Here is a 26,578-nt window from a genome sequence, read left to right on the forward strand (position 1 = left end):
TCGACTAGTTGCTGACGATTACCCCTGACGAGTGTCAGCCGAAAATATTCGGGTTCATTTCAATATGAATATACTATTCAATTGATTTTAAATTGCAGGACCTTCGCGTCTTTCGACATTGTGTCTAAACATTTCTGTTGGCTGGGGCCTGACAGCGTCAACGAATGTTCATGTATCCTACACGCCCATCGCATATGTATGTTTTATTGCTATTGGCAAGTTATTTCAATATCAGTTGGTCGCACGATTCTCATAACAGAGTTACACTGGTACATACCGATGCGAAGTGAGTGATATCACACAATGAATGACTAAGATAGAGAAGGTGCTGCTGCGCAAAATCTGTTACCAGTGTGGCGCCCACAGTATATCAGAGTAGCAGTATCGAGGCTGGGCTAGACATGATAGCCATGTTCTCACTATTCGCCAGAATTGTGGAATTGATTATGTTACTTTCGACAGCTTTCAGCTCCTCCAGTAAGTAAATGAGTAATTTTTATTGTTGATATAATAAGATATATTAGAGCGCGGAATGTAATAATGCACTATTCCTACACTATAGAGCAGGGGCGGGCAACATACGACCCGCGAAGGGATTTTGTCCGGCCCGCGGACCGTTTTCCGTCTTACATGATAATGTGGCCCGCGGCCCCAGTCGGCCTAGATTCCCCACTACTTGCTTACTAGGTCCAATTTTAGTGACTGTATGTTAATATTAGGGCGGTTTTTTTTGACATGTCAAAATTTGTCAAAATTTTGTCAAAATTGTAGTGTTAGGTGAAAATTTTTCATAAAGTCAAAAAATTTTTGACGTCTGCATTTTGTTTGTATCGTAGATTTTGCACTGTCGGTGAACTGATAATTTGATATTTTACCGCTTTTGGACTATTTTATAGGCCTACCGTTGTAAACGGCTAATTGTCTGCTCATTGTGAATCATTAACGGTCAAATAAAACAAATAATAGGTAGACATGGTATCATGGTCAACGTACCGCAATATCCTAACTGAAGAAAGACTTCTTGTGCATTGCATCATTCTTATAGAAGCGCATGATGAAAAATTGTGATGTAGACAGCATTGTCAGAATGAAGCAACACGGTGTGTCACCAGCACCAGCAGTGCACGCACAACTTAGGTGTTGTCGGCCAACAACTGCTGCTGTTGAACGTCCTTGGTAAGCTTCTTAGTAAGGACATGCACTTTCTACCCAAGAATGTAGGAAAGTATCTCTCGTTGTACTACAAAATATTTCAATTATTTCTACCATAATACATATTGTAACCACTGGAATTCTTCATAGGGCCAGATTTCGTAAAAATATTGTTTTTTTTCATGTAAAAAGTTGCCTGTTTCTTAGCCAAAAACGTTTTTTCAGGCCAAACTACTTCGTTAGGACAGTCAGTTCCAACCAGAAATGAAGATAAGAGGTGCAATTTTAACATGATGTGAGAAAACACCTAATTTGCATACGTTAGGTCAAAATTTTGTCAAAATTCAGTTTTTTTAGGTCAAAATTTTCTTTTTTTTAGGTAAAAAAAAACCGCCCTAGTTATTATATACGTGTAAGCGCAGCGTGCGTGAGTGGAGCTTAGGCATAAGTTCGTCGAAGCGAAAAGACTTGCATTATCGGCATTTACGATGTATACTCAACCCGAATGTCGTTTGTGGTAATCATGGTGTTTGTCGACTACAATGGTCATTTAAACCAGGCTGATATTTCTTATTTTTGATTCCGTAACCAGGGCATGGTATGGTATGGAAGTATGGTATGGTATGGATCGATATTTTTGTATGGAATATGGAACAATGCAAGTATGGTATGGAATGGAAGATTTTAATCTATGGTATGGAACGACATTTCCATACTTCCATACTTTGTTATTTTATACATTTTATCGTGATCTGTGCAAGCTTCATGAAGCGTACGCTGTTCGCTGTTCACAGAATACGATCGATTTTGTTATGTGGGAACGTGAACTGTTGCACGCTGTGTAGGAACAAATACACGCAGCGATTGTATAAGTGCACTTTGAATGACATGATTTTGTGATGTAATAATTACAACAGTAATGTTGATCCGATATTCTACTGAGTCTAGACACGACGTCTCCGAACATAGTCTATCATGTGACGCAATGATTGGAAATGTAGGCCACTCCAACTACCTCATTCCTTGAGTGACGACAGCTTACAAGCAATCATGATACAAACGAACTAATTGTTCAATGTGATTGATAATTACATTTCCTCTGAAATATTGTCAGCACATTTACACTATTTACAAACCGAGATATCTTATTGGTCATATTTCAAACGCTCTCGCAGTAAGATTATAGATCAGGGAGTGGGGTAGATATAGTTTAAAATTCTCGCCACGCTAACCCCAACCAAATACTACTAATAATCACGCAGATCGCTGCAGTATTGATCGCCTGCAGCTGGGATATTTTATGGGTGCGCCTATATTATAAATTATTTCGCGAATATTTACTTCAAACTTGCATGTGCCTCATGCCAATGTACCGTAAATGCGATGATATTCTTATGGAGAAGGGGCGGGCAACTTCTCCAGTCGGCGGGCCGGATATAGGAAAATTAAGTACTCGGCGGGCCGGACTGCGGAATCGATACATTATTCACCCTTATATACAAGGAATAAATCGTACTTAATGAATGTATTTTTAGCGACAGCAATGTCACTTCAGAGGCATTTCTCGCCGATAATGACGAATACAATGTGAATTTGAGAACCGTATGGACTTGTGCGCCGCCATGTCTGCTTCTCTGTGATCAACTAACTCACGGTGCAACCCTTGATTAAGATTTCAAAGCGTTTGATAAGCCCGGTACCCAAAATTTACCAAGATATCAATTCATTAGGGTTGAGTACATCGTAAATGCCGAAAGGGCTAGTCTTCTCGCTTCGACGATCTTACGCGTAAGCTCCACTCTTGCAAGCTGTGCAGTGCGCACACGTATATAATAACTAGGGCGGTTTTTTTTTGCCTAAAAACAGAAAATTTTGACCTAAAAAATACAAATTTTGACTTTTTTCGACCTAAAAAAACTGAAATTTGATCGAATTTTGACCTAACGTATGCAAATTAGGTGTTTTCCCACATAATGTTAAAATTGTACCACTTATCTTCATTTCTGGTTAGACCTGACTGTCCTAACGAAGTAGTTCGGCTTGAAAAAGCGTTTTTGACTTAGAAACAGGCAACTTTTTTCATGAAAAAATCAACATTTTAACGAAATCCGGCCCTATGAAGAATTCCAGTGGTTACAATATGTATTATGGTAGCAATAATTAAAATATTTTGTACAGGGATTCTAAATATCCCTGATTTTGTAGTACGAGAGATACTTTCCTACATTCTTGGGTAGAAAGTGCACGTCCTTACTAAGAAGCTTGTCAATGACGTTCAACAGCAGCAGTTGTTGGCTGACAACACTCAAGTTGTGCGTCCACTGCTGGTGCTGGTGACACACCGTGTTGCTTCATTCTGACAATATTGTCTACATCACAAATTTTCATCATGCGCTTCTTAATATAAGAATGATGCAATGCACAAGAAGTCTTACTTCAGTTAGGTTATTGCGGTACGTTGACCATAACACCATGTCTACCTATTATTTGTTTTATTTGACGGTTTGTGATTCACAATGAGCAGACGATTAGCCGTTTACAACGGTAGGCCTATAAAATAGGCGAACAGCGGTAAAATATCAAATTATAAGTTCACCGACAGTGCAAAATCTACGATAAAACAAAATGTAGACGTCAAAAATTTTTTGACTTCATGAAAAATTTTGACAAATTTTGACCTAACGCTACAATTTTGACAAAACTTTGACAAATTTTGACATGTCAAAAAAAACGCCCTAATAATAACATACAGTCACTGAAATTTGACGTCAAAGCAGGTAGTGGGGAATCTCGGCAGACTGGGGCCGCGGGTCACATTATCATGTGAGACGGGCAACTGTCCGCGGGCCGGACAAAGTCTCGTCGCGGGCCGGAGACGGTATGCTGCCCGTCCTATTTATGGGCGGTCCTAGATAACAATCTGCTGACCATCTCATTTTGCTCGCGGAAGCTGTATAGTCAACGTAAGGCTACACGGCACCTCACCTCACCACAACAGACTCTGTAAAACTATTACCAGGAATTAGATTCGCATCATGGCTAGTTTAAGCAATAATGATATCCGAAATATCAATACCGGTAATACAGGTGCTAGAAAAGGTTATATACTTATGATATTGAAGTATTTGAAAGTATGGAACATGTATCAAGTATGGTATGGATCAATGTTTGTATGGTATGGAAAATTGCAAGTATGGTATGGAGAGAGGAAGGCAAGTATGGAGTATAGAAAATCCTTGTTCCATACCATACCATACCATGCCCTGTCCGTAACTGCCGACATGTAGCACGGCACACTTCTAGGCTTTTGTATGACACCGCTTATGCCAGTGGGTGCCAACTCAAAACGGGTCGCGGGCTGCTATTCAAATTTCGTAGAGGACGCAGGCCGCATGAATCCAATATCGAGAATAATTGTTCCACACAGTTGAACAACGACGCTATCTCGTCACCTACTCAACCCGACTGAATTGATATCTTTGTAAATTGGGGGTAATGGACTTATCGAACGCCTTGAAGTGACATTTCTGTCGTTAAAATATATTCATTTAATACGTTTTATTCCTTGTATATTTGCATAAATGGGCGAATAATGTATCGATTAAGCGATCCGGCCCGCCAAGTCCTAATTTTCCTATATCCGGCCCGCCGACCGGAGAAGTTGCTCGCCCCTGCTATAGAGTGCTGTACACAAGTATAAAAAATATAAAAAGTATAAAGATATGTATAAAAGACGGAGTGCATAGTTATATGGAACGAATATTTGCTACTGCACTTGCAATGCACGTACACATAAAACAGTCGGACAATCTTATAAAAGCTGGTAGATTGTCCCACAGAAAAGCAGCCGTAGAAGAAAAGGTTCGGTCACCGTAGCTCGATGTTTTGACTGTTGGAACCGGCAAAGGTTTCTGCGACTTAGAACATAATCTTCTTTTGGGATTGTAGATTTTCATGAGCTCACGAAGACACGTTGGTGCACTTTCCTCCTTACATTTGAAGACGTAAAAATGGAGCTTGCAGTCAGACTTATATTCAATGGGAAGCCAATACAGGCGTTCTGTGATCAGTAATCGCGATTGTTCGACCGAGTTACCAAACGAGCCGCGATGTTTTGAATCTTCTATAAATTATCAATGTGTTTTTGATGTACCGAACGCAGATCATTTCCATACTTAAGTCGTGTTATCACCAGCGATAGAGTTATCGCTTTACGTGCATCTTCAGATAGGTAGTGTTATGTTCTTGATCTTGTTTGAACAATAACTCAATGCGACGAGGTTGCAATAAGAAATCAGTATATTGTACAGCAGAATAACTATAAGACAGGCGACACGATCCAGAGTCCAGATAAATGAAAAGACCCCGAGACAACAGAACACAGGATATAAATACAAGCAAGACACACGAGGAAATAATGATTGGCGGTAATTACTAATCCTATAGAAAGAAAGAGTTGTACGACACCGAACGTAAATGCACGAACATAACAGTCCTCCCCTGTAAGTTAGAGGGTTGCCCACATTTACGGTCTATAGAAATCGGTGGGTTTTCTATTTCTAATAGGATAACGTCTGCCCGACGATCGAGCAGGACTAGCTGCAGGACGTTGTGCCCTATTCCTGACCAATGGTTGCTCAGCTTGGGACTGTTGAGGCTGAGCAACTTCCTGTGTGGCTGTATCATGACCAGTGGAAATCAAGCGTGGTTGGAGTTGGTTTTTGTGCCTCCTCCAATACCCATGATCTGTTTTTATGATGTACACAACACGCCCCAGTATTTCCGTCACCACGCCAGCAACCCACTTTGGTCCGCTTCGGTAACTGCGAGCGTAAACCGAGGAACCAATCTCGAAATGAGTGACTGATTGTCTAGGCGTAACGGGCTTCGATTTGTCGAAGGGCGAGCACAAACTTAACAAATTGCGCGGCTGCCGACCATGTAAAATCTCTGCAGGCGTTTTCCAGTCTATGCCCGGGTGCGGTGCACATCGGTACGTAGCGAGAAGTGTTTGGAGCGCGAAGTTGAGATCTTTTCCCCCGTCGCAATTTTTTATTAATCCAGCTTTCAAAGTCTGGACGAAACGCTCCGCTTCCCCGTTCGAGGCAGGGTGAAAAGACGGTGATACGATATGGCTGATTGCCAAATTAGAGCAAAACGTATCGAATTCATTCGATGTGAATTGCGGCCCGCCATCCGTAACAATTGTTATGGGCAAGCCTTCGATAGAGAAGACTTCCCTCAAAGCGTTGACCACACACAAGGTTGTGGTAGAACCGACATTCATTACTTTAACGAAAGGATATTTCGAATGCGCATCGACGATGACAAGAAACATTTTATTGTTCATTGGACCTGCGAAATCCAAGTGAATTCGTTCGAAGCTTTCAGAAGTTTTTGGCCATTCGCGATACTGACGATCAGGCGCTTTCATTACTTTGCGGCAAGCGTCGCAACTCTTCACGAGATTTTCAATGTCGCGATTAATGGAAGGCCATGCGATGTAACGTCGAGCCATCTGCTTCATTTTCGCGATACCCCAATGTCCTTCGTGCAACATTGATAAGACTCGCGAGCGAAGTGACTGCGGAATTACTACGCGCTGAAAACCATCAATATTGAGCATGACTATGTCTTCGTGCAGAGAAAGCGAATGTTTGCGAGTCGAAAACCAAGAAAAATCATCAATGTGCACCTTTGGATTCCAATTACCATGAGTGACAGATAATTTTACTAGTTTCATGGTTTTGTCCTTCAGCGTCGCGTCGCGAATTTCATTGCGAGTTAACGGCAAGCCATCGAATGCCATATTAATAGCGTGAACGATCTCCGCGTTTTCACGAATTTCCAGTTCGTCAAACTCAGGGTCTGGACCCTTTGGTAGGCGAGATAAACCGTCGGCGTTTCCGTGCTGATTAGTCGGTTTATAGCGAATATCGTATTGGTAAGCTATGAGCGTTAGTGCCCATCGCTGTAAGCGTTGCGCTGTAATCACGGGAATTTTCTTGTCCGGCGAGAAAATAGCTAAAAGCGGTTTGTGGTCCGTTACGAGCGTAAATTTTCTACCATACAAGAATTGACGAAATTTAGTGACTCCGTAAATGATTGACAGAGCTTCCTTCTCGATTTGGGAGTAGGATTTTTGCGAATCGGAAAGTGTTTTGGATGCGTGCGCGATCGGTCTCTCTTCGCCATTGTGCTCGATTGAGAGGACAGCGCCAATTCCGAATTGAGAAGCATCAGTTGACAAAATGAGCTGCTTGTTTATATCATAATGAGCTAACTGCGTAGCGTCGATTACGTCGTTTTTGAGAATGCGAAAAGCTGCGTCACAGTCCGTATTCCAAATGAATTTCGCGTCTTTTTGAAGAAGACGGTACAAGGCAGCGGCTTTATCCGTGAAATTAGGAATAAACGCGCGATAATAATTGACTTTGCCCAGGAATGCCTGTAGCTGGCGAACATCCTGAGGTTTAGGCAACTGTTTGATTGCTTCAACGGATTTGTTAGACGGGCGTTTGCCGTCCTTGTCGATTATATGACCAAGGTACTCGATACTACTTTTGAAAAATTCACATTTCGCGAAGTTGACGGTGAAACCGTACTCGGTGAGGCGCTCAAAGAGTAGCGATAAGTTGCGAAAATGATCGCGTTCATCAATGCCAGTAACGATTATGTCATCGATAAAACTAGCAACACCGGGTAAGCCGGCGATCATGGCATCAATACAGCGTTGAAAATTTGCGGGACTAGATGCGACTCCGAAACACATGCGTCGATAACGGAATAGACCGAATTGCGTGTTGATGACACACAAATTCTTCGCATCATCATCTAATTCTAGCTGAAAATAAGCATCGGCAAGATCAATTTTCGTGAAGATACAACCACCCTGTAACTTGTGAAGAATTTCATCCAAGGACGGCAGGGGATGTTGATCTATCTGAATTTGTTGATTCAATGCTTTGAAGTCACCATAAATGCGTACTGATCCATTTGATTTAGTGACGGCAACAATTGGTGCTGCCCAATCACTGTAATTGATTGGTTCGAGGATACCTTGATTGACTAATCTATCCAATTCGGTTTGAACAGCGATTTGCCTTGCGAAAGGCAAAGGGCGTGGCTTGTTAAATACGGGCTTGGCATTAGGTTTCAAGTGAATTGTCGCCTTTGTCTTGGTGCATCGTCCTAATACATTAGAGAAAACGGAGGGAAATTTGGACTGAAAAGATACCAATTTGTCGTTCGAATCACAAATGTCAATAGTATTACATGATTGCGATTCGACCATCTGCGAGGAAATTGCATCCAAAGCAGAAGTTCCCTTAGCGGTCATGGAGAAAGCATCGCTCCAATCGAGACCAAAAATGTTTTGCCCACGGTGTTCGTCGAGAACCACCAATTTTAAGCCAACTCGAACTTCAGAACCCACCTGCACGGTTACAGTGCAAATACCTTTCACTTTCAGTGGCTTGTCGCCATACGCTACGAAAGAGCAATGGTATGCTGAGAGTTTCGGAGAGCCCAAAGTTTTGTACCCAGTCAATCCCACCATGGCGGAGGGTGCACCAGTGTCCCACTGAGTCGGCAACGGAATGCCGTTGATGCTGGAGTTGATCCAGAGCTGGTTTCCTACGCGTCGATATAGTTGATCGATGTCGAAGGAGAGGAGTGGCACTGAGCAGAAATTGACGGATGTGACCTGTTGCGTGATACTAGGTTTGGTAGACATGCACACAGGTTTGATATGACCTTTACGACCACATTTCTGACATACTGAATGTCGATATTGACAGTCTTTTCTCTGGTGATCGATGAAACAGCGGCTGCAGGATTTCAGTCTTTCCGGGAAGTTGCCCTGAATGGATTTGGAAGGTTTTTTCCCCTTCTGATAGCTTCCAGTCATTTTGTTGACGATGGAAGTATCTTTACCGCTACTGTGGCCCTGGATAACCCTATCGGTTTCCAGCGTTCTCACGTGTGTTGCGGCTACTTTGAGAACGTCGTCGAGGGATGGATTGGTTTGTGTTAGACAATGCCGTCTCACATCCGCGTGCGGCGTTTCTTTAATGATGAGATCGCGCATTAGCTCATCAACGTAGCTCTGATCACAGCCATCTCTTGAGCATATGAAGTTGCAATCCTTGGAGATTCCGCGTAGAGTAGCGATCCAATCGGCGTACGATTGCCCCGGTTGCATTTTGCAATTGTAAAATTCGTACCTGGCTGCTTGCACATGAATTGAGTCCTTGAAGTGTGTAGACAACTTCTCAGTCAACGCGTCGAAGGTTTGCGCACTGACATCAGCAGCACCAAACAAATTACGTAGGAGCGAGTACGTTTCAGGTCCGACCCATGAGAGTAGACACGCTCTTTTCTTCTCCATGTTAGAAATGCCGTAAATTGCTAGGTGATGGTTGAATCGTTGCAGATATTGGTCCCATTTCTCCTTTGATTTGATGAACGAATCAAACTTGGGAGCAGTAGCTTCAGATGTTGACGCACCGGGACTCAACCTCTGCGCTAATTGCGATATGGCTTGCTCATGCTGCAGCTTTTGCTGTGCCATATCTTCTTTATGCTGTGCACGTTGTTGGTCCAAATCTTCCCTGTGCCGAGCATTTTGCTGCTCCATATCTTCTTTACGCTGTGCTTTTTGATTTGCCATTGTTTCATGTAGACTCGCCATCATTGCCTGCTGCTTCTCGAGCAGCTTCAGTATACCTGAATCCATGCTTTATCTTCGTCGCAGAAATAACTTTGAATCCGACTTCTGACACCAATTGTTATGTTCTTGATCTTGTTTGAACAATAACTCAATGCGACGAGGTTGCAATAAGAAATCAGTATATTGTACAGCAGAATAACTATAAGACAGGCGACACGATCCAGAGTCCAGATAAATGAAAAGACCCCGAGACAACAGAACACAGGATATAAATACAAGCAAGACACACGAGGAAATAATGATTGGCGGTAATTACTAATCCTATAGAAAGAAAGAGTTGTACGACACCGAACGTAAATGCACGAACATAACAGGTAGATCCTGATTCGTTCAATCTTATGGATATACATGAAACAGATATTTTGAGAGCAAGGAGAGCATGTCGTCAAAGTGAATGCAAAAATTGCGAACACTCTACACAGGTATGACTTGCATAAGGTCCTATCCGAAGCTGATGGTAAATTGATTTTGTTCGATGGGGCGTCTAGTTGGAGTAAAAATTGAGTTCCGCTTTCACTTTGGACAATTTGAAAAGATTCTGTGTCATCGAACACTCAGTTTCGTCGAGATGACATTGTAATTTGAGAGATATGCTTCACAATCATTTTGATTTCTTATAAAAGCGTATACTTGCGTATTATCCGCTTAACAATTTGCAAGTATCCGTGGCAGCGTCAAATATCTCCTATTGGTTTCGTATACATAAGGTAGAGCAGGGCGGTGGGGGGGGGGGTGCAAGAACAGAACTCCTGACTCAATTTGATTCTTGCTCGAACAGACGCGGGCTACAGATACACGCTGCGTTCTATGCCCCAAGCAAGATGTTATTCATTCTAAAGCCATGTTAGAACTACCGAAGACGTGATGAAGCCTTTTAACAATAGAGTGTGGTCGCGGAGAGATAAATCATGATCAAGGCGACCATGTCCTCTTTATCGATGGTGAAAGCTATGCCATTGCGAACACGTCAGGTTGATGGTTCAGTCGAGTATTCTGTCCGACAAATTGACTTATTCGTGTCGTGAAGATCATACTGGTGTTATAGCGGGGTTGTGGGTTCGAATCCGACCGAAGTCGACTCCAGAATTCCTACCTAAGTGTTGAAGTTTTATCTAGGCTCCTCCTCGCCATATCATCCGTGTAAGCGATGTCTTATGAAAGCCTAGAAGTGGGCCGTGCTACAAATCGGCAGATACGAAATTAAAATGAAGAAATTGGCCTGGTGCAAATCACCATAGTAGTCGACAAAAACATGAATACCTCTAATCAACAAAGATCATACCCTGTCACATTGTCCAGCGACAACATTTGCAAGTAGATTTGGTAGATGGGGAAGTTGTGATATTGGTCGGTAGTTTCGCATCAAATTGGGGTCAGACGCGTTTCTCCTAAAGGGTCAGATCACCACAGCTGGCTTGAAGCATTGCGGTACAGCGTCGTCTGAGAGCGATCAATTTATAATTTAGTTAGACGACCTGAATCGAGAAGGCCGGGAAACATTCTTTAGGAATCCAAGTTGTTATCGGATCAATATCACAGGTTTGTTGAATAATATTGGTTTCTTTGGCATGTGTATATTATTTTTATTAAGCAGTCTTATTCCCATCGACATTATGTATCAGGATTGATTCGCATCTATTGTCGCGCAAACTTATAGTCCGCAAATAATGTAATTCAATTGTAGGAAATCCTAATGGTAAAGAAAAGTCAATAATCATGCAGTGCTAGCGATACGTCAACATGTGCAGATGATGATTTACCAAATGATGATTCACACTTTGCCTATACCTATAGTGTAGTCGCATGCGGCGAGCGTTTAGAATCCGAAATGTTGTCAACCAGCCATGCTGCAACACGACAACCTGCCTTAATCGATATGAAATATTGACATTCGGACATTTGCCAACCTCCTTATACATACCAGTGATTAAACTTCAGACTTGGCGAATGAAATCGAGTCACGCGTCCAATAGCATGCCATATATGACTTGACGAACTCAGCACATATAGCAATGGCATATTATATTTTGACAATCCCACGATATAATATTGACAGGGTTGGGTAAGTCAAAGTAAGGCAGCAGTTTGGTTTGATATGAATTTAGATGGGTTAGATGGAATTTTGCAGCATTATCCTCCATAATATTGTCAGCTTGCGTCATGTTCGGATTTACAAAATCTAGCATAATACAAATTTAAGATGTGTCATAATAATCATTTCTTGGAGATCATAAGTAGGCCTACATCAAAAATGCGCTGTTGTTAATGTCATGCATCCGAAATCGATGTGCAATTATTCTCATCATAATCATTATGGTGAGAAAGAGTGGCTCTTATCGCCAAAAAGGCCGGATGCGCTAAAGTCAATGCAAAGAGTAGCCTACGTCATACGAATATACGTAGTAAGAAGAGAGAAGAAAACACCAATGTCGATTATAGTGGCGAGATAGCGTAGTGGGGTAATCCGCAGCAGCAACACAAATAGGTTGCGGGTTCGAGTTCGACCGAGGTCGACTCCAGACTTCCTACCTAAGTGTTGGAGGTTTATCCGGGCTCCGCCTCGCGACCTCATCCGTGTAGGCGGTGTCTTATAATAGCCTAGAAGTGGGCAGTGCTAAAAGCCGGCAGCTACGTAATAAAAATGAAAAAAATTGTTCTGGTGAAGATGACCATACTAGTCGACAAACACCATGAATACCTCAAAACAAGCAAAACCAATATCGATTAAATTTAGCGAATTCACCAGCAATTTGCCTTGTACGTCAGAGTGTTTCTTGCATAAAACTTGGGCACACGCAATGTCTTCATAATCACAGTACTAATATATTCATCGATCAGTTTTTTATGATTTCCAATGCAATATGAGAATGAGTTAATATTGCTTCCTCCTTGTCAGTTACAATGGAACGCGAAAACATATTGCAATACTTCTGTTTTTATTACATCTCCTTTAAAATCCGTATATCGTAAGAAACAGGAATTTCAATATAACGATGAGTGGCCAGCCATTCGCAGGCCTAGGCCTAATCATCTTTCACTTTTTAGGCCAATTCTGCGGCCGAAGGTACGTTAATCGACAATGGATTTCTGTTGGAAATTGTGGCGTGAGTATATTGAATATGACGGATTTCATTGGCGATATTTCAAATAAAACCATTTGGTGGCTGCCATATGCAATCCATATTCCGTGATCGAGTCTCCGCGAGAGCGCGTTTATCTGGCAAGGCAATTTTGTTCGACTCTGCAGACACACTACTGCAAAATTGCATGAATACCAACTCTATAGTACCTTACACGCACAAACGATTTATCGTAATTGTATTTCGGATTTGGATCGTACTTGTATTTTGGTCAACTGATTCGCTCACTATTTCCTCAAATTTCACAGGTAAGTGAGCTAAAAAAGGTTGAGAAACACTGATGGTACCGAATAGTTTGAGGCGACAGTAGTAAAAATACGACCCGTATGGTGAAATGATGCACTCCAATGTAAAATCGCGTGTGTCAGACATGTTTCATAGAGCTGAGTTTCGTACAACTGCAGTCCGCGCCTTCTCTTTATTATATAGGCGCCTGTAATAATGTAGCAAGTAATATTAGCAATGCATACTTTTTGATGTGTGAGGCTTGTGCCTTATAGTTTCAGTATTTACTGACGTTACGAAGTATATGTCATTGATCTGCTGCTCTTTAGGAAATCGCATTGATGGGCCAGTGATATTAATTTTTCAGGACAACGTATCTTCCAAAGTTTCAACAGACTTGATAAAGCTTGCGGAAAAAGAAAGAGGTAATATTCCCATACGAGTAAACAGTATTCGCCCCGCAACAAGCTAACCATTGGCATACCGCGAACATGGCATATGAGGTCGTATCAATTGACTTTCCAGCCACTTCATCATTGGTTTATTAGCAAGTTTATCAGCTCCATAAATCAAAAAAATGCGATACAATGATAAGATAGGAAGGTGTCCAAGCGACGTGGAGTAGTCTATGGAATCAGACACCCACATTGGCCTAGGCGATGTAAAGAGGAGGCATGCACACTGAATGAAAAGTAAAAGTAGTATCGAAAAAAGCAAGCGACAAAATTGGGGTGGCATCTCATGGAAGGCGAGATCGATAGGTCAGGTCTTGGTCCAGTAATCTTGAGGATGGACTAGTACAGTGGTTCTCAACCGGGGGTCCGCGAAGCATTTCTAGGGGGTCCGCCAAGCCTCTGAATTTGCAAAATGGTTGATGACTTAATTTTAACTTTTTATATCAGCGGAATCACGACGCAGATTGTGCTTCATTACAGCTAAAGCTTCATGACTCGCATCAACAAAATGGCCGTCTTAAATGAAATATTCTACAGTGGAAACTCATTTTAATTTCCAATAGCCTACTGATACAAAAATATTCATGTTTAGCGATGTTTTGTTTGCGTATGTGAATAATTGTTGGAGTTAAGGTCGAGTTGACATCGAAATGTCTTTAATAATCCATTTTCACCTGTGATATGCATTACTGCTATTCCAGAATAACTTCAAGGTAAGCTGCTAGAGAGATATGACTAAGCTGGACGTTATATGTTCATTAAAAAATCTGTTTCCCTGTTTTGGTGCTATCGCCATATGTTGTGATCATACTTAAATGTGTTATTGGGAGCGTTTCCCGTTATTATTACATTCGCCACTGCCTATCTTAGTGGAAATGGATTGTCGGCACTCGTTCGTATCAAATCGAAGGCGCAAATTTCAAGACACGACCACGTATTAAAGAAATGCAGCTGCAGAATTCGCTTTGAAATAATATAAGTCTACCCAATTTTTACATGAATAGTATGATGTTATTATCAAGAAAAGTCATTTTGTTGTTATATTTGCACAAGAAAGATGGCGGTTGCAATATAATAGCGCTAAATTTGAAAAAAAAACGTGGGGGTTAATAAATCCCACGCAATACACAGTATGAGTGTGACTACAGTTTTATTGCAAGCTAATAGGTAATAACCCCAATCACACTATGATCTGAAAGGATAAAGAAATGCAGCAAACAACGTTAAGCTCCCGCGTAAGCGTGAAGCCTGGCGACTACGAGCGAAGCGCGACGTCTGTCACGGTCGAGTAGTGTTCAATTATAATGAGCCATAATTGCGGAACACAACATAATACAGCAAACGAAAGTTGAGATGTATCAATACTTCCCCCTTTTAGGAAGACAAATAGGCTCAGTACATTTCCAGAAAACCGGGCGCGTTAAAATCGGCCAGCCGGCTTAGGGCCAAAGCCGTGCGGTCGGGAGGAGTGTTCGGCACGTCGTCGCTCGCCTCTTGAGAGATGATCGCTGGCTCCTCATCATTCACCTCTGGTTCCTGAGAGACGATCACCGGCTCGGGCACGGTTGTTGGTTCCTCAGGATGCTGGCTTACCGAATGTTCAACTTCGTCCGCCGTCGGATGCCACCATTCAATGGGCGGATTGGCCTGCACGTGTTTTGTGAGCGCATTTCCATTTCCATAGTAAGGTTTGATATCATTGAAATGACGTTGATACCGCTTACCAGTTGATGCCTTGATCAGTTCAACGCCGTCACTGAAGATCTCCGCGACAGTGTAGAGCTCAGGGCCAAATATGGAGTCAAATTTGCTTCTTTTGTAGTTTCTGGTCATGACTTGCTGCCCCATTAGAAAATGTTTCGGTTGTCGCTTATTTGAACTGTTGGTAACTTGTTGCCTTTGTAATTTCGTTTGACGGTCTTAGTTCAAGGCCTTCTGTACTTGGTTGTTGTTGAGTACTTTACTGGGAAAGTCGTTTCGGAATCCTCCTTTCAACATCAAGTCCCCTGGCGATTCCCCGGTTGATATGTGGGGGGTTGATCTGTATCCAATGAGGAAATCTTGCAGTGCCGTTTGTTTGTCCACACCTTGCGCGTATGCGATTTTCATCGCCTTTCCCTGAGGCTTCATAAAAGTCTCTACAGGGTTGGCTTGTGGATGATACGGATACGTCTTTTTGTGGTCGATTCCGTGCTTACTTGAAAATTCAGCAAATTCTTTCGAATTGAACGGAGGGCCATTGTCAGTCCTATGAGTATTGGGTTGACCATAATGAGCGTAAGTTTTCGCTATTGCAGGAATAACATGCTTAGCTGCGGTACTTTTGACGATTGTCGCATCAGGAAACCGTGTCGTCAGGTCTTGCACCACCACTGCGTGACGTTTATCCGGCATTGGCCCAAACAAGTCTATGCTGACTTCATGCCAGGGTTGTTTAGGCGGCATAATGAGTTTCTGTGGCTGTTTGCTGCCTGGCAGTGTAAATTGCTGGCACAACGTACAGGATCTGATTTTCTGTTCCACCAACTCATTCAAGCCTTTGATCCAGAAGTGACTGCGGATGCGTCGCTTCAGATTGCACATTCCTGGATGACCTCCTTGGTGTGCTTTGTTGATAGCTGTTTCCCAGAGCTTTTCTGGGAGAATGATCTTGTCCTGTTTCAGCACCAAACCATTGGAGATGGTTAGCTGATCTTGAAATTTACGGAATACTTTTAGATCTGGGTCATTTTTCGATATGTGACCCTTCCGGATGCTTTTTCTAAGTCGCTTAAGGAGGCTATCTTTCTTTGTCTCCTTGATGATGCGATCCATACACAACGATTCCGTGTACGGTGCATGCTGGATCATGAGAACAGTGCGTTCCAACTCACACGCTTCATTTTGCCATGAACGCGGGGCAAACTCGATTGGCTGGGCATGCCTTGAAAGGTAGTCAGCTGGATTTAGAACACCTTTCTCCCACACCACCTTGTAGGCTATATCTTGATGCCGCATCTTGATACGGTCGGTACGGATAGAGCCTTTCCTGTGGTTCTTGAATATGCCCTCTAACGGTTTGTGGTCCGTTATAACCAGAACTTCCGGTCCTCCAGTGACGTAGTGGCGGAATCTTCTCAAACCAAAGTCTATTGCCATGGCTTCCAAGTCTAGTTGCGGATACCGTGTTTCTTCCGGTCGTGTGGATCGACTTGCGAACGCCACAATACTAGATTCCTTTGCGCTTGGACCTTGAGCCAGAATTGCAGACAAGCCTGACACATGGGCATCCACAAATATGTATGTCTTCGCCTTGACGTCAAAGAATCGCAGTGCGGTATCTGCTTTAAGAGCCTTTTTTAGGCTTTTAAATTCCTTGCTGCATTCTGATGTCCACCTGAATCTTTGATGCTTTTGAGTCAATTGGCGGAGGTGCTTCGTTTTGCTTGAGAGATGCGAGATGAAGTCCCCAAATGATTGAACGAAGCACAAGAACGACATCACTTCCTCTTTTGACTTCGGACGGGAAGCATCCTCCAGAGCTCTGACCTTCTCCGGATCTGGTTTAATACCTTTACTAGTCACTATCATACCCCAGAAAGGTATCTCTGACTTCTTGAAAACACATTTGTCCGCGTTCAGGGTCATTCCAGCGTCCTGGATGCGTTTCATGACCTTTTCGAGAGCTACGTCATGTTGCTGAGGAGTCTCTCCCGATATGATGACGTCATCATGAATGACATGGGCCCCTTTCCCAGCAAACACAGAATATATTGCAGATATATTTTGTATATGACTCAACTACTTCAAAATATATCTAGTCATATGTACTGTTTATATAAATCTGTCGACACATTTGCACATATATAGGACATCTTCAAAGATACCTGTATGACATTGTCATGATATCTTGCTTGACCCTAGATGAACCCTGACCCTAGGTGACCCCTGACCCTGGTTGGGTACCTGGACCTGCCACATCCTGCACTGCCCTTATCAATGAAGACTGACTGATGATTTTACAAATCATGCATGGCTTTGTTCGTGTATTAAATCAGCACAGAAATGCGCAATCACTTCAGCAAATATTGCTGCCTAAGCATAAGTTCGGAATCGTTGTCGGAATTGTCAGACTCTGTGATGACAGCCTTGCTCCTGTGATTTTCTTTATCGCCACCCTATAACATAAATGAGTAAATTACTACAATTGATTATTATCACTGTAGAACAGAAGTCGTTATGTGTTTGGTTGTGGGTAAAATGGGATGGTGATCTGAGTTACATTAACCAAAAGACCTCAAGCCCTCTTTCAAAAGCGACATGACCTTTACTTTTACACTGAAGATATAATTAACGCAGTTACGCTTTCAAGATGAGAAACCAGAACCTGTTCAAGTTCAATAATGCCTGTCATTATAGAGAACATTTTCATGCTATTGGCGTCATGAAGACGTGCTGCTGGGAACGGACTTCAAAACCTATCGTTTGGGCACGGGGTGAAGATTGTTCTTTACATTATCATTTTATTATTAATATGGTAATAGTTGCCTGTGAGAGGCTGATGTGATAATGATCGCTCATGTACGGCATAGTAAATATATGCAGTGGTTCGCAAACTGGGGTCTGCGAGACAATTTTTATGACTGCAAAGTACCTTCCAAAAATTCACACGATCCAGAAATTTTCGAATATTTTAATTCCCAGAGTATAAATTTTTTTAGACAGGTTATTGTCTGAACCAAAATCGAAGTTGCTTAAAATTATTTTGTAAATCAACATGAAGTAGAGTTATTCAAATTAAATTTTATTCTCCCCGTGCGAGACAAATGCGACCCGCGGAGGGAAATTGTCACGTAAATTTTCTCGTAAAGTTTGGGGACCACTGATATACAATGTTCTGAAGATGAGCAGCAAGAACAATTCACTTACAGTCCACTCATATCATAAAAGACACAACTGTCACACCACACAATCATCAAACTTAATAACAAAATTACCTTGCAAGATCCAGCAACAGTTAGAGATCTTGCAAGCTGATCTTTAGTTCTTTTATCTGGGATCTCGAGGTCAGGATGAGCCGATCTGCATGCTTCTAAAAAGTGATATAATTAGATGAAGATATCCACTGTCCAGTCACAGTCATGGTATATTATACATCAGCCATCAGACAACGAACAAAACTCGTCAACAACTAGAGTACTAAAGTAGATAACTTTGCACATCAGTGACGACATATGACGTCAAACGATTAAAATGTTGAAAAGTCGAGGCTTCGGCTCCACTTTTTTTTACGTTGATTACGTTCAATTTCCGTCAATAACCGTTGATAACTTACGTCTAATAGTCTTTTCAAGTGTCACTCTTGCTTTTTTGACCCTTAAGACTAGGATTTCCATACTTTCTTTACAGCTATGCTGGTCATCATATTTTCGACAGTTTCCGGCAATTGTACACCCCGGAATCCCATTAAAGCGGCTACCTGTAACAACATTATATTAGTGGTACACAATACAGATGGTACTGCCTTGCATTAATGGTTTGCACCAGAATTAACAATGACATTTATGGGCATTCTAGATAAACCCATCCACACCATAAATTTCATGGTCACGCTCATCAAAGGCTTGGTTGACTTTGCGATTTCGCAATAAATCACATTGGCAATTCAATTTTGGATAATAGAACTAATTTCGAGAAGGACCCCTGCTGTGTCTGAAAATGATTCCTTGGTGTCGGCGGACACCCCTGATTTAGACTGTCAATCGCTTTGTTCGAATGAGAAACAAAAACATACCAGTTCAGACTTTGCTGTTGTTCAAAGGTGTTCCAGCTGTGACAAGGTTTCACAGGGATCTTCAATTATATCTTTCAGCAAAATTGGGGCACTCGATTGAGGTCTTTTGGAGTAATTGTCGATATGATGTCTGAGGAAATCCATCATCTGGTTTTTCTGCAACTTTATGTCTTTGATGCACAAGCTAAAAAGGATTCGATTACAAGGAAGTTGGATTGATCTTCCTATGTGATAAACTTACCATTACTTTATGACAGGCCGCGTTGTTGATGGTCAAAATTTTGTAGTTCAGCGATGATTTCAAATGAAGGAGCATCTGAAAAACAGCGAGGACTTTATTCTCAAATTCGAGAACGCATCAAAGTGCTAGGAACTTACTGCAGGACTTAGATCTCTGGCCGTTACATTCAATGATGGGATTATGCCATTCTTGAACACTCTTTTCGCTAATGATGGCAAACTTGCATTGCGAGCATCATTGATATCACTCCTGCTTGCCAGAATCATAAGATGACCGCATTCTTGAAATTGGCATGTCTTGTATCTGAATACTTGGATTACGTTTCTTCCTTGCAGGAAAAACATCATCTACAAATTATAAACGTTTTACATATATATATACCATATTGCACAGAATAAAAGGGTATACCTTGACCATCAGTTGACGCCGAACTATTCAAAAATTGTTTGTTCCGCTGACGTTTTCGTTTTGGCCGCTGCGCTTCATTTTCAGTCCAGACTATGACAAAGACGTGGGCAAGCCACTACTCTCCACAACTTTTATTATATCACTAAAAGCTACGTTCCGTACATCTAAAACAGATGGATAATGTAGATAGCAAGGTAGGCCCACTTGGAAAACAGTACGCTAATTCTGAGTTTATAACTTACTGGATGAGCATTTCATCTGTATCTTTTATACAGAGACCAATTGCGATTATCATATATGGTTGCTTTTTGTTCTTGGCCTTACCGTGCTATTTGCATTCTTACGCAACCACCAGCCATGCAATTCTATTATAGATACAAACAATTTCGCACAATCCACAATTCATAAGATATAAGCTAGGAATCAATGAGATCACTTCTACATCGGTTTTCCAGCTTTTATGTATTACAGCAACAGCAACCGGTTGTTCTTGTTCAACAAAAAGCACAACAGCAAATGATTGCACGATTTATTGATCGACTAATACCCACCTATATTCATTTACAGCAAATCCTTCACTATGATTATATAAGAAGCATATATAAATTACCTTGCCCAGCCCAGTGAAGTTGTCGGTATTCTTATATAGAAATATGCTTGGATTAGCCTCGATTAACTGCGATTTCCCTGAACGCTACTAAAACCAAAACGACAACGATATCTGCACTGCAAGCCGCCATTATCCGAGCGCTTCTGTCTTTTGTCTGGCGGTTTGAAACCTGCGCGCCGAAACGGGTGTTCGCGTGGGGAGAAAGTGCCTCAAGCCATTGAGTCACTCGGCTACGACGGCTAGACGGCTACACTACGGAGTACGGATGAGCAGCCGGATGGTTTTCAGCGTAGCCGGAGTAGATCCGGATTCTGAATTTGCTTTGACAGTCGGATTGTAGCAGGATTTTTCTATTGAACTATCAAATAGGATAGCATTATTTTGGCAGCAGTTTTTCGGGTTACCCAGAATTCATAAGATTTTCAAATTGCCGCCTGGATTCGGATTCCAAAATTTGGGATGGCCAAGAATCAAAATATCTGCAAAATCACGCGAAAGCGGCGTGTGACAAAGGGAAAAACATTCGATCATAGCAATTTACAACGATGTAAATTGCTATGATTCGATAGTGGCAATTATGGTGACATATCACCCCATAAGAGTAAGACATCAATAAAATTGATAATATAGATAAATTATACCATAAAATGAAACAATAATCGAATTTGATTCCTCACAAATGTATTTTCGGCATTTTGACGAAATTTGTTGGATAAGAAAAAGATGTACTCAAGATACGTTTCCGGACAAGATATGCACAAACACAATTTTGAGATAATTAGGATAACAAAAAGATATCCGAACATGTCCGAAATATATCTCGTGTTTGCTGGGTTGATATTAGCAAAGGGCGGGATCAGCGCTCTCGTGAGCTCGCTCGATGCTGGTTTTGCACCCATTGTGAGTTTTCGGTAACGCATGAGTCTATGGCCAGCATGGAATACTGTGACTGCTCTCGACTGCTCATCCAGCAACAATTGGTGGAAAGCTGATTTAAAGTCCAGTTTGCTGAATACTTTGCTGCCTGCCAGCCTTGCTTTGATTTCCTCCACTCTTGGTATAGGAATGTTAGTAGCCTTGATCGCCTGGTTGACTTGCCTCAGGTCGATCGTCATGCGTAGGCTGCCATCGCTTTTCGGCGTAAGCACAGGATTGGAAACCCATGGCGCCGGACCTGTGTGCTCTTCGATTATTCCATCACTTTCCAGTTGTGATATTAGATTCTGAAACTTGCCCTGCAGATGGAAAGGGATTGGACGTATGGCTTGGGCCACTGGTGGCACCTCTGGATCGATATAGAACGAAACTTCATGATCCTTCAATGTTCCTATGCCTGTGAACACAGATGGATATGCCTTCATCACATCTGCTTTTAGCTTGTCCACTTTCGCAACCCTGTTCACTTTGCGAGACATTTCCGTCTCCTTGTCGCCATCGAATGTGATGATGCCGAGCTTTTCACACAATCGCCCACTAAGTAGAGTCTCCACTTTACCAGGGACGATATAGAAGCGAGCACTCACCACAGAACTTTTGAAAGTTACAAATCCTTCGTAGCGTCCACTGCATTGGATTGGCTTCGACCCATAAGGCTTTATGTACGTTTTCGTGGATCGGAGACGTAGTTTAAGCTTTGCTGCCCTCTTTGCCGACATCACATTCAAATCGGCACCCGTGTCCGCATAGGCCTTTACAGGTTTTCCTGCCATTGCAACCTTCACCCGGTATCTTGGTTTTGACACCTTACGCACCTTGCGGTAAGGCTGTGATTGGTTGACTCTCTTGATGCCTTTCTTTTTCCTGCTCTGCATTTTCTTTTGCGACGCATCAGAGCTGGCATCACTTGATGGATCAGCGTCGTCATCTGATGAGCTGCTGACGTCACTTTCTGATTCTACGCGGTTTGCCTTTGCGCGTTTTTTCTTTTTGCATGCTGATGATCCTCTGAAGTGGCCTTCTTTACCACACTTATGACATATCATGTTTCTTGCCACACACGATTTTCCTCCTTCACAGATTTTAGAGGAGCATGTCTTGCAACCACCCTTGCGTCGTGCATCTGCACCTGAACCCTTATGCTTGTGATAGCGTTGTTTGGGTTTCACACGACAAATGTCAGTCGCTCCTGCAGCCTCAGTTTCAGTCTTAATCAATTGGGCGGAGTGTGAAGCCGCTTCTATCTTACGGCCGTTCTCTACCAAGGCTTTCAGATCCCATTGGTTCTTGAGCGCATTTGTCCGTATGTCATCTGATTTGACACCGACTATTATTTGATCCCTGATCATAATGTCGGAGACATTGCAGTTTGCATTCTCACATACAAATTTGCATGCCTTTGCTTCATGCCTCAAGCGGTGGACGAATCCGTCGAAGCTCTCATTCATTTCCTGAGACAGACGGTGAAACTTGTAATTCGCAAGAGTATAGTTCCGGGTTGGCTCATACCGGTACTTCATACATTTCACCAGATCTTTGAATTTAAGTGTGCTACGGTCGTTTTCTGGTACGGTATCTTCAAAATCTTTCTGGAAATTTCTTGAAGAAAACCGACCCAAAAATATTTTTGTTTTATGACCCTCGATCCAGTCCTCTTTGTCCTGCTCTGCGGCGGGAGGTTCTTTGGCCATTGCATCGTATTCATAATGAAACATGCGTACGAACTCACAGAATGCGTCATGAACATTGCTGCGATGATGTTCTGGATCGAATCGATTGATTGAAGCTTTGGATTCTTGTTCCGACATTGGGGTTACGTTGCGTTGCGATATTATATCCGATTTGTCCTCGTCGCCATTAATAAATCCCACGCAATACACAGTATGAGTGTGACTACAGTTTTATTGCAAGCTAATAGGTAATAACCCCAATCACACTATGATCTGAAAGGATAAAGAAATGCAGCAAACAACGTTAAGCTCCCGCGTAAGCGTGAAGCCTGGCGACTACGAGCGAAGCGCGACGTCTGTCACGGTCGAGTAGTGTTCAATTATAATGAGCCATAATTGCGGAACACAACATAATACAGCAAACGAAAGTTGAGATATATCAGGGGTCTGCGGGAGTCCGTGAGAGTCCACAGGGGGTCCGCGGAGACAAAAAGGTCAAGAACCACATAATTTAATACAAAATTTCCCGATGGCCGAATTCACCAAGAGCCGAGTTCACCATCAGCCGAGTTCACCAAGTGCCGAGTTTGTGCGGCCGAATACAACAAGTGCCGAGTTCACTGGTAATCTGCTGTTTTCATGCGGCTTCCGACATACTTCAGATGCCGAAAATGGCTCTAATGTGAAATTTATCATCTCAAACTGAACTATCATTTATATATAAAACTACAATACCCAGTCCAGCAACCACCGCACCTCCTGAACTCTACAAACGCACATAAATGAATCGTCGGTATTTCTATCCCATTTTCGCTCAAGAGTACAGAACTTTTAGGTAGACAAAACAGCATATGAAAATGATGCGCCCCATACAAAAATACCAACCTGGAATCGTGTGCTCCTCTCGAAATAAATTTGTTCCTGGTACGTTTGGGCGATTCCGATATCTTTTCACTTTACCAACAATCCGGATAGCAGGTCAAGAAATAGTAATAAGATCATTAATGTTCCCTCTAAGCAGTGCACGTGCGCAAGTGGGCAGTGCTGACACGGTCCCTGCGCACAGAAAATCCAGGTTGCGCACAAAAAATCCGAAGGCATGAGCTTTTTTAGTCGTTACGCACTGTTGTCTAAGGGTCTGCGCAGTTAGTTGGAGAGTGTGCGCAGACTCGTCAAAAATTATAGGGAACATTGAACAGCATGCATCCATTGACATGACTAATACCGATTGACCCAGCCGAAAGATGCATCCTCATTTATAACCTGCCCTAAACTTTCGAAAACACTCCGTCCATCAACTCTATCGGTGAATCTGATCATACGCGCCGAGAAAAGATAAGTACTTGATAGTATTATGTGAAACTACTAATTTTAATGACGAAATTCATCTTTGAATCTGAATCGCGCTTGGCGCGACCGTAACAGTTCCCAGTTTCTATCCATAACATGACCACTCGCGACTTGAAAATGCAGGTTATTCCGGAGTTCATCGGAAATGGACATGGACAGGTTAACAAGAATATTTGGCGTCCAGTCAGTTCATACGGATATGCCATGAAATGTGACCGTAGGATACATAAGTAATCGAAAAGCGGCCGTGTATAGTGAAAAGGTTGGCCGTTCCTGATGTAGAGTAAATTCTGTTTCTGAAATCCACTTTTTTCACGGCGATACAAAACGTTGCTCTTTGCAGGTAGGTTCACGAGTGATGGGTGGTATCGATCTACAAATGGATATGAATATAAATACATCAGTGACACAGCTACGTACGATGTTCAGACATCATCCTGCTTAAGTTCCTATTCAACTGCGCGTCTCGCATCAGAAGCGGCAAGGAGTGGCGATCTCTCCAGGTTGGTCAACGGAAGGGATGTAAAGAGATGGTGTGAATCCAGGGCTGGCTCACATTTGTATCCCGTATGCAAACCGTGATAATTTGAAGATTCGGGTTAAAAACTAACAATACATATAAGTGCTTTGTTCTGAACTAGCTCAACAGTCAACATAATTCTATAGAAATCTTCTACATCAGCTTCATTATCTCCATATAACAGAATTCCCTTCCCGTGTAACCTTTACCCCTGAATAAAATTATAACCCTTTTTGGTAATTTAATGCCGCTCTGCTCTAGTCTGTGCTGAAAGGATACGCTGGCCATCTTCTCGTAGGAAAATGATAAATCATGCTGTGTGATGTTACATAAATGTGCTCATTGCTCAATTGGGTCAAGCGCGTCCGAATTGTCTTTAATCGCATTTGATTATTTCATTAAATCTGTTACAACTTGAACTATATGTGCGCTTGAGTGTTTCATTGGTCCTCACTATCTGTATCCAGCGTTGCATCGAATGAACACGAGTATTAATTGAAATATATGAACCTTCCAGTTTCGACAGCTCTGCTATGGGGGTGCCGAACGGTACAATATACTTCGTCGGAGGTTCAGATGTCGCCACCGAAGACACATGGATCTTCCAAGATTCTGTTGTTATGAATTCTGGTGATATCAGTACGTGGGCGGGCTCCGAACCGAATTTTGGAACGGCTGAGAACTGCTTAGTTTGGCTGGTCCAAGTAAATGGCTCATTAACCGGTCTGGGAGATGCCCCATGTGCAAATTCATATCCAGCCATGTGCGAGCGACCCATTGCCTAAATTTTACGCGATACTTCAATAAAGAGGTCATATTGGATTGAGCATGAGGTCCGTTACATTCATGGGCGTTGCGACGGATACTTGTTGAGCGAAGGTCTCTTTTGCCATATTTATTTTGACGGGACGAGTTATATCTTCACAGATATCAGTGATTGCAACATCTGTGAAACTTAATCGAAATATTGTATAAAATAGTATTTGAACTATATGTGAAGAAAACGTTATGGAAAATCATTAGTGTCGTATGGTCAGTCGGCACGAAGCTCGATACAAGTTTAGGATTTGCAGATCGCGAATATGTATTAACCAGGATTGTCCTGACTCGAGTCCAGTCCGTCTCGAGTCGCGATATTTGTTGGCTTGACTTAACTCGAGTCATTTTTGTAACATGTTGAAAATAACTCGTTTCCACTTAAGTCAATTTTGCTCAAAATGACCGTCGCTGTTCAATATTGATACTTCGATATTGATCTGCCCGGTTGGCACCGGGTAATCCCAATTGCTCATAATTGCTCGTTTCGACTTAAGTCAATTTTGCTCAAAATGACCGTCGCTGTTCAATATTGATACTTCGATATTGAT

General features: G+C 42.2%; 2 protein-coding genes and 1 long non-coding RNA gene across 3 annotated transcripts in view; 1 reads left to right on the forward strand and 2 right to left on the reverse strand.

Annotated features, from left to right (window-relative positions):
- Nucleotides 1–74: 74 nt before the first annotated feature.
- Nucleotides 75–26,038, forward strand: LOC145449115 (uncharacterized). The gene is made up of 5 exons (XM_080327589.1): nt 75–477; nt 12,929–12,987; nt 13,616–13,673; nt 25,035–25,194; nt 25,729–26,038. The coding sequence occupies exons 1-5, from the start codon at nt 402–404 to the stop codon at nt 25,994–25,996; spliced, it is 621 nt and encodes a 206-aa protein (XP_080183715.1). The 5' UTR covers nt 75–401; the 3' UTR covers nt 25,997–26,038.
- LOC145449121 (uncharacterized) lies at nt 17,714–19,470 on the reverse strand. The gene is made up of 3 exons (XR_013918137.1): nt 19,018–19,470; nt 18,680–18,774; nt 17,714–17,860 (listed from the first exon to the last, which is right to left on the reverse strand). It is a non-coding gene; the product is annotated as an uncharacterized LOC145449121 (long non-coding RNA).
- Nucleotides 20,865–26,578, reverse strand: part of LOC145448716 (uncharacterized) — a 35,625-nt gene continuing 29,911 nt past the window's right edge. Inside the window, exons 2-3 of the mRNA XM_080327180.1 lie at nt 21,540–23,614; nt 20,865–20,904 (exon numbers count right to left, since the gene is read on the reverse strand). Coding sequence (XP_080183306.1) covers nt 20,865–20,904; nt 21,540–23,479 — 1,980 coding nt within the window. The 5' untranslated portion in view covers nt 23,480–23,614. The remainder of the gene's footprint in view (nt 20,905–21,539; nt 23,615–26,578) is intronic.

The sequence above is a fragment of the Botryllus schlosseri genome, chromosome 10, assembly GCF_051294905.1.
Source record: "Botryllus schlosseri isolate E-star chromosome 10, Bs_hap1, whole genome shotgun sequence".
Taxonomy (NCBI): domain Eukaryota; kingdom Metazoa; phylum Chordata; class Ascidiacea; order Stolidobranchia; family Styelidae; genus Botryllus; species Botryllus schlosseri.

Excerpts from the sequence above, each read along its gene's own strand:
- LOC145449115 (XM_080327589.1), top strand. The coding sequence starts at position 402 with ATGATAGCCATGTTCTCACTATTCGCCAGAATTGTGGAATTGATTATG. Across the intron at positions 13,674-25,034 it reads GCTTGCGGAAAAAGAAAGAG|GTAGGTTCACGAGTGATGGG; the intron begins GTAATATTCCCA and ends TGCTCTTTGCAG. Across the intron at positions 25,195-25,728 it reads AGGAGTGGCGATCTCTCCAG|TTTCGACAGCTCTGCTATGG; the intron begins GTTGGTCAACGG and ends TGAACCTTCCAG.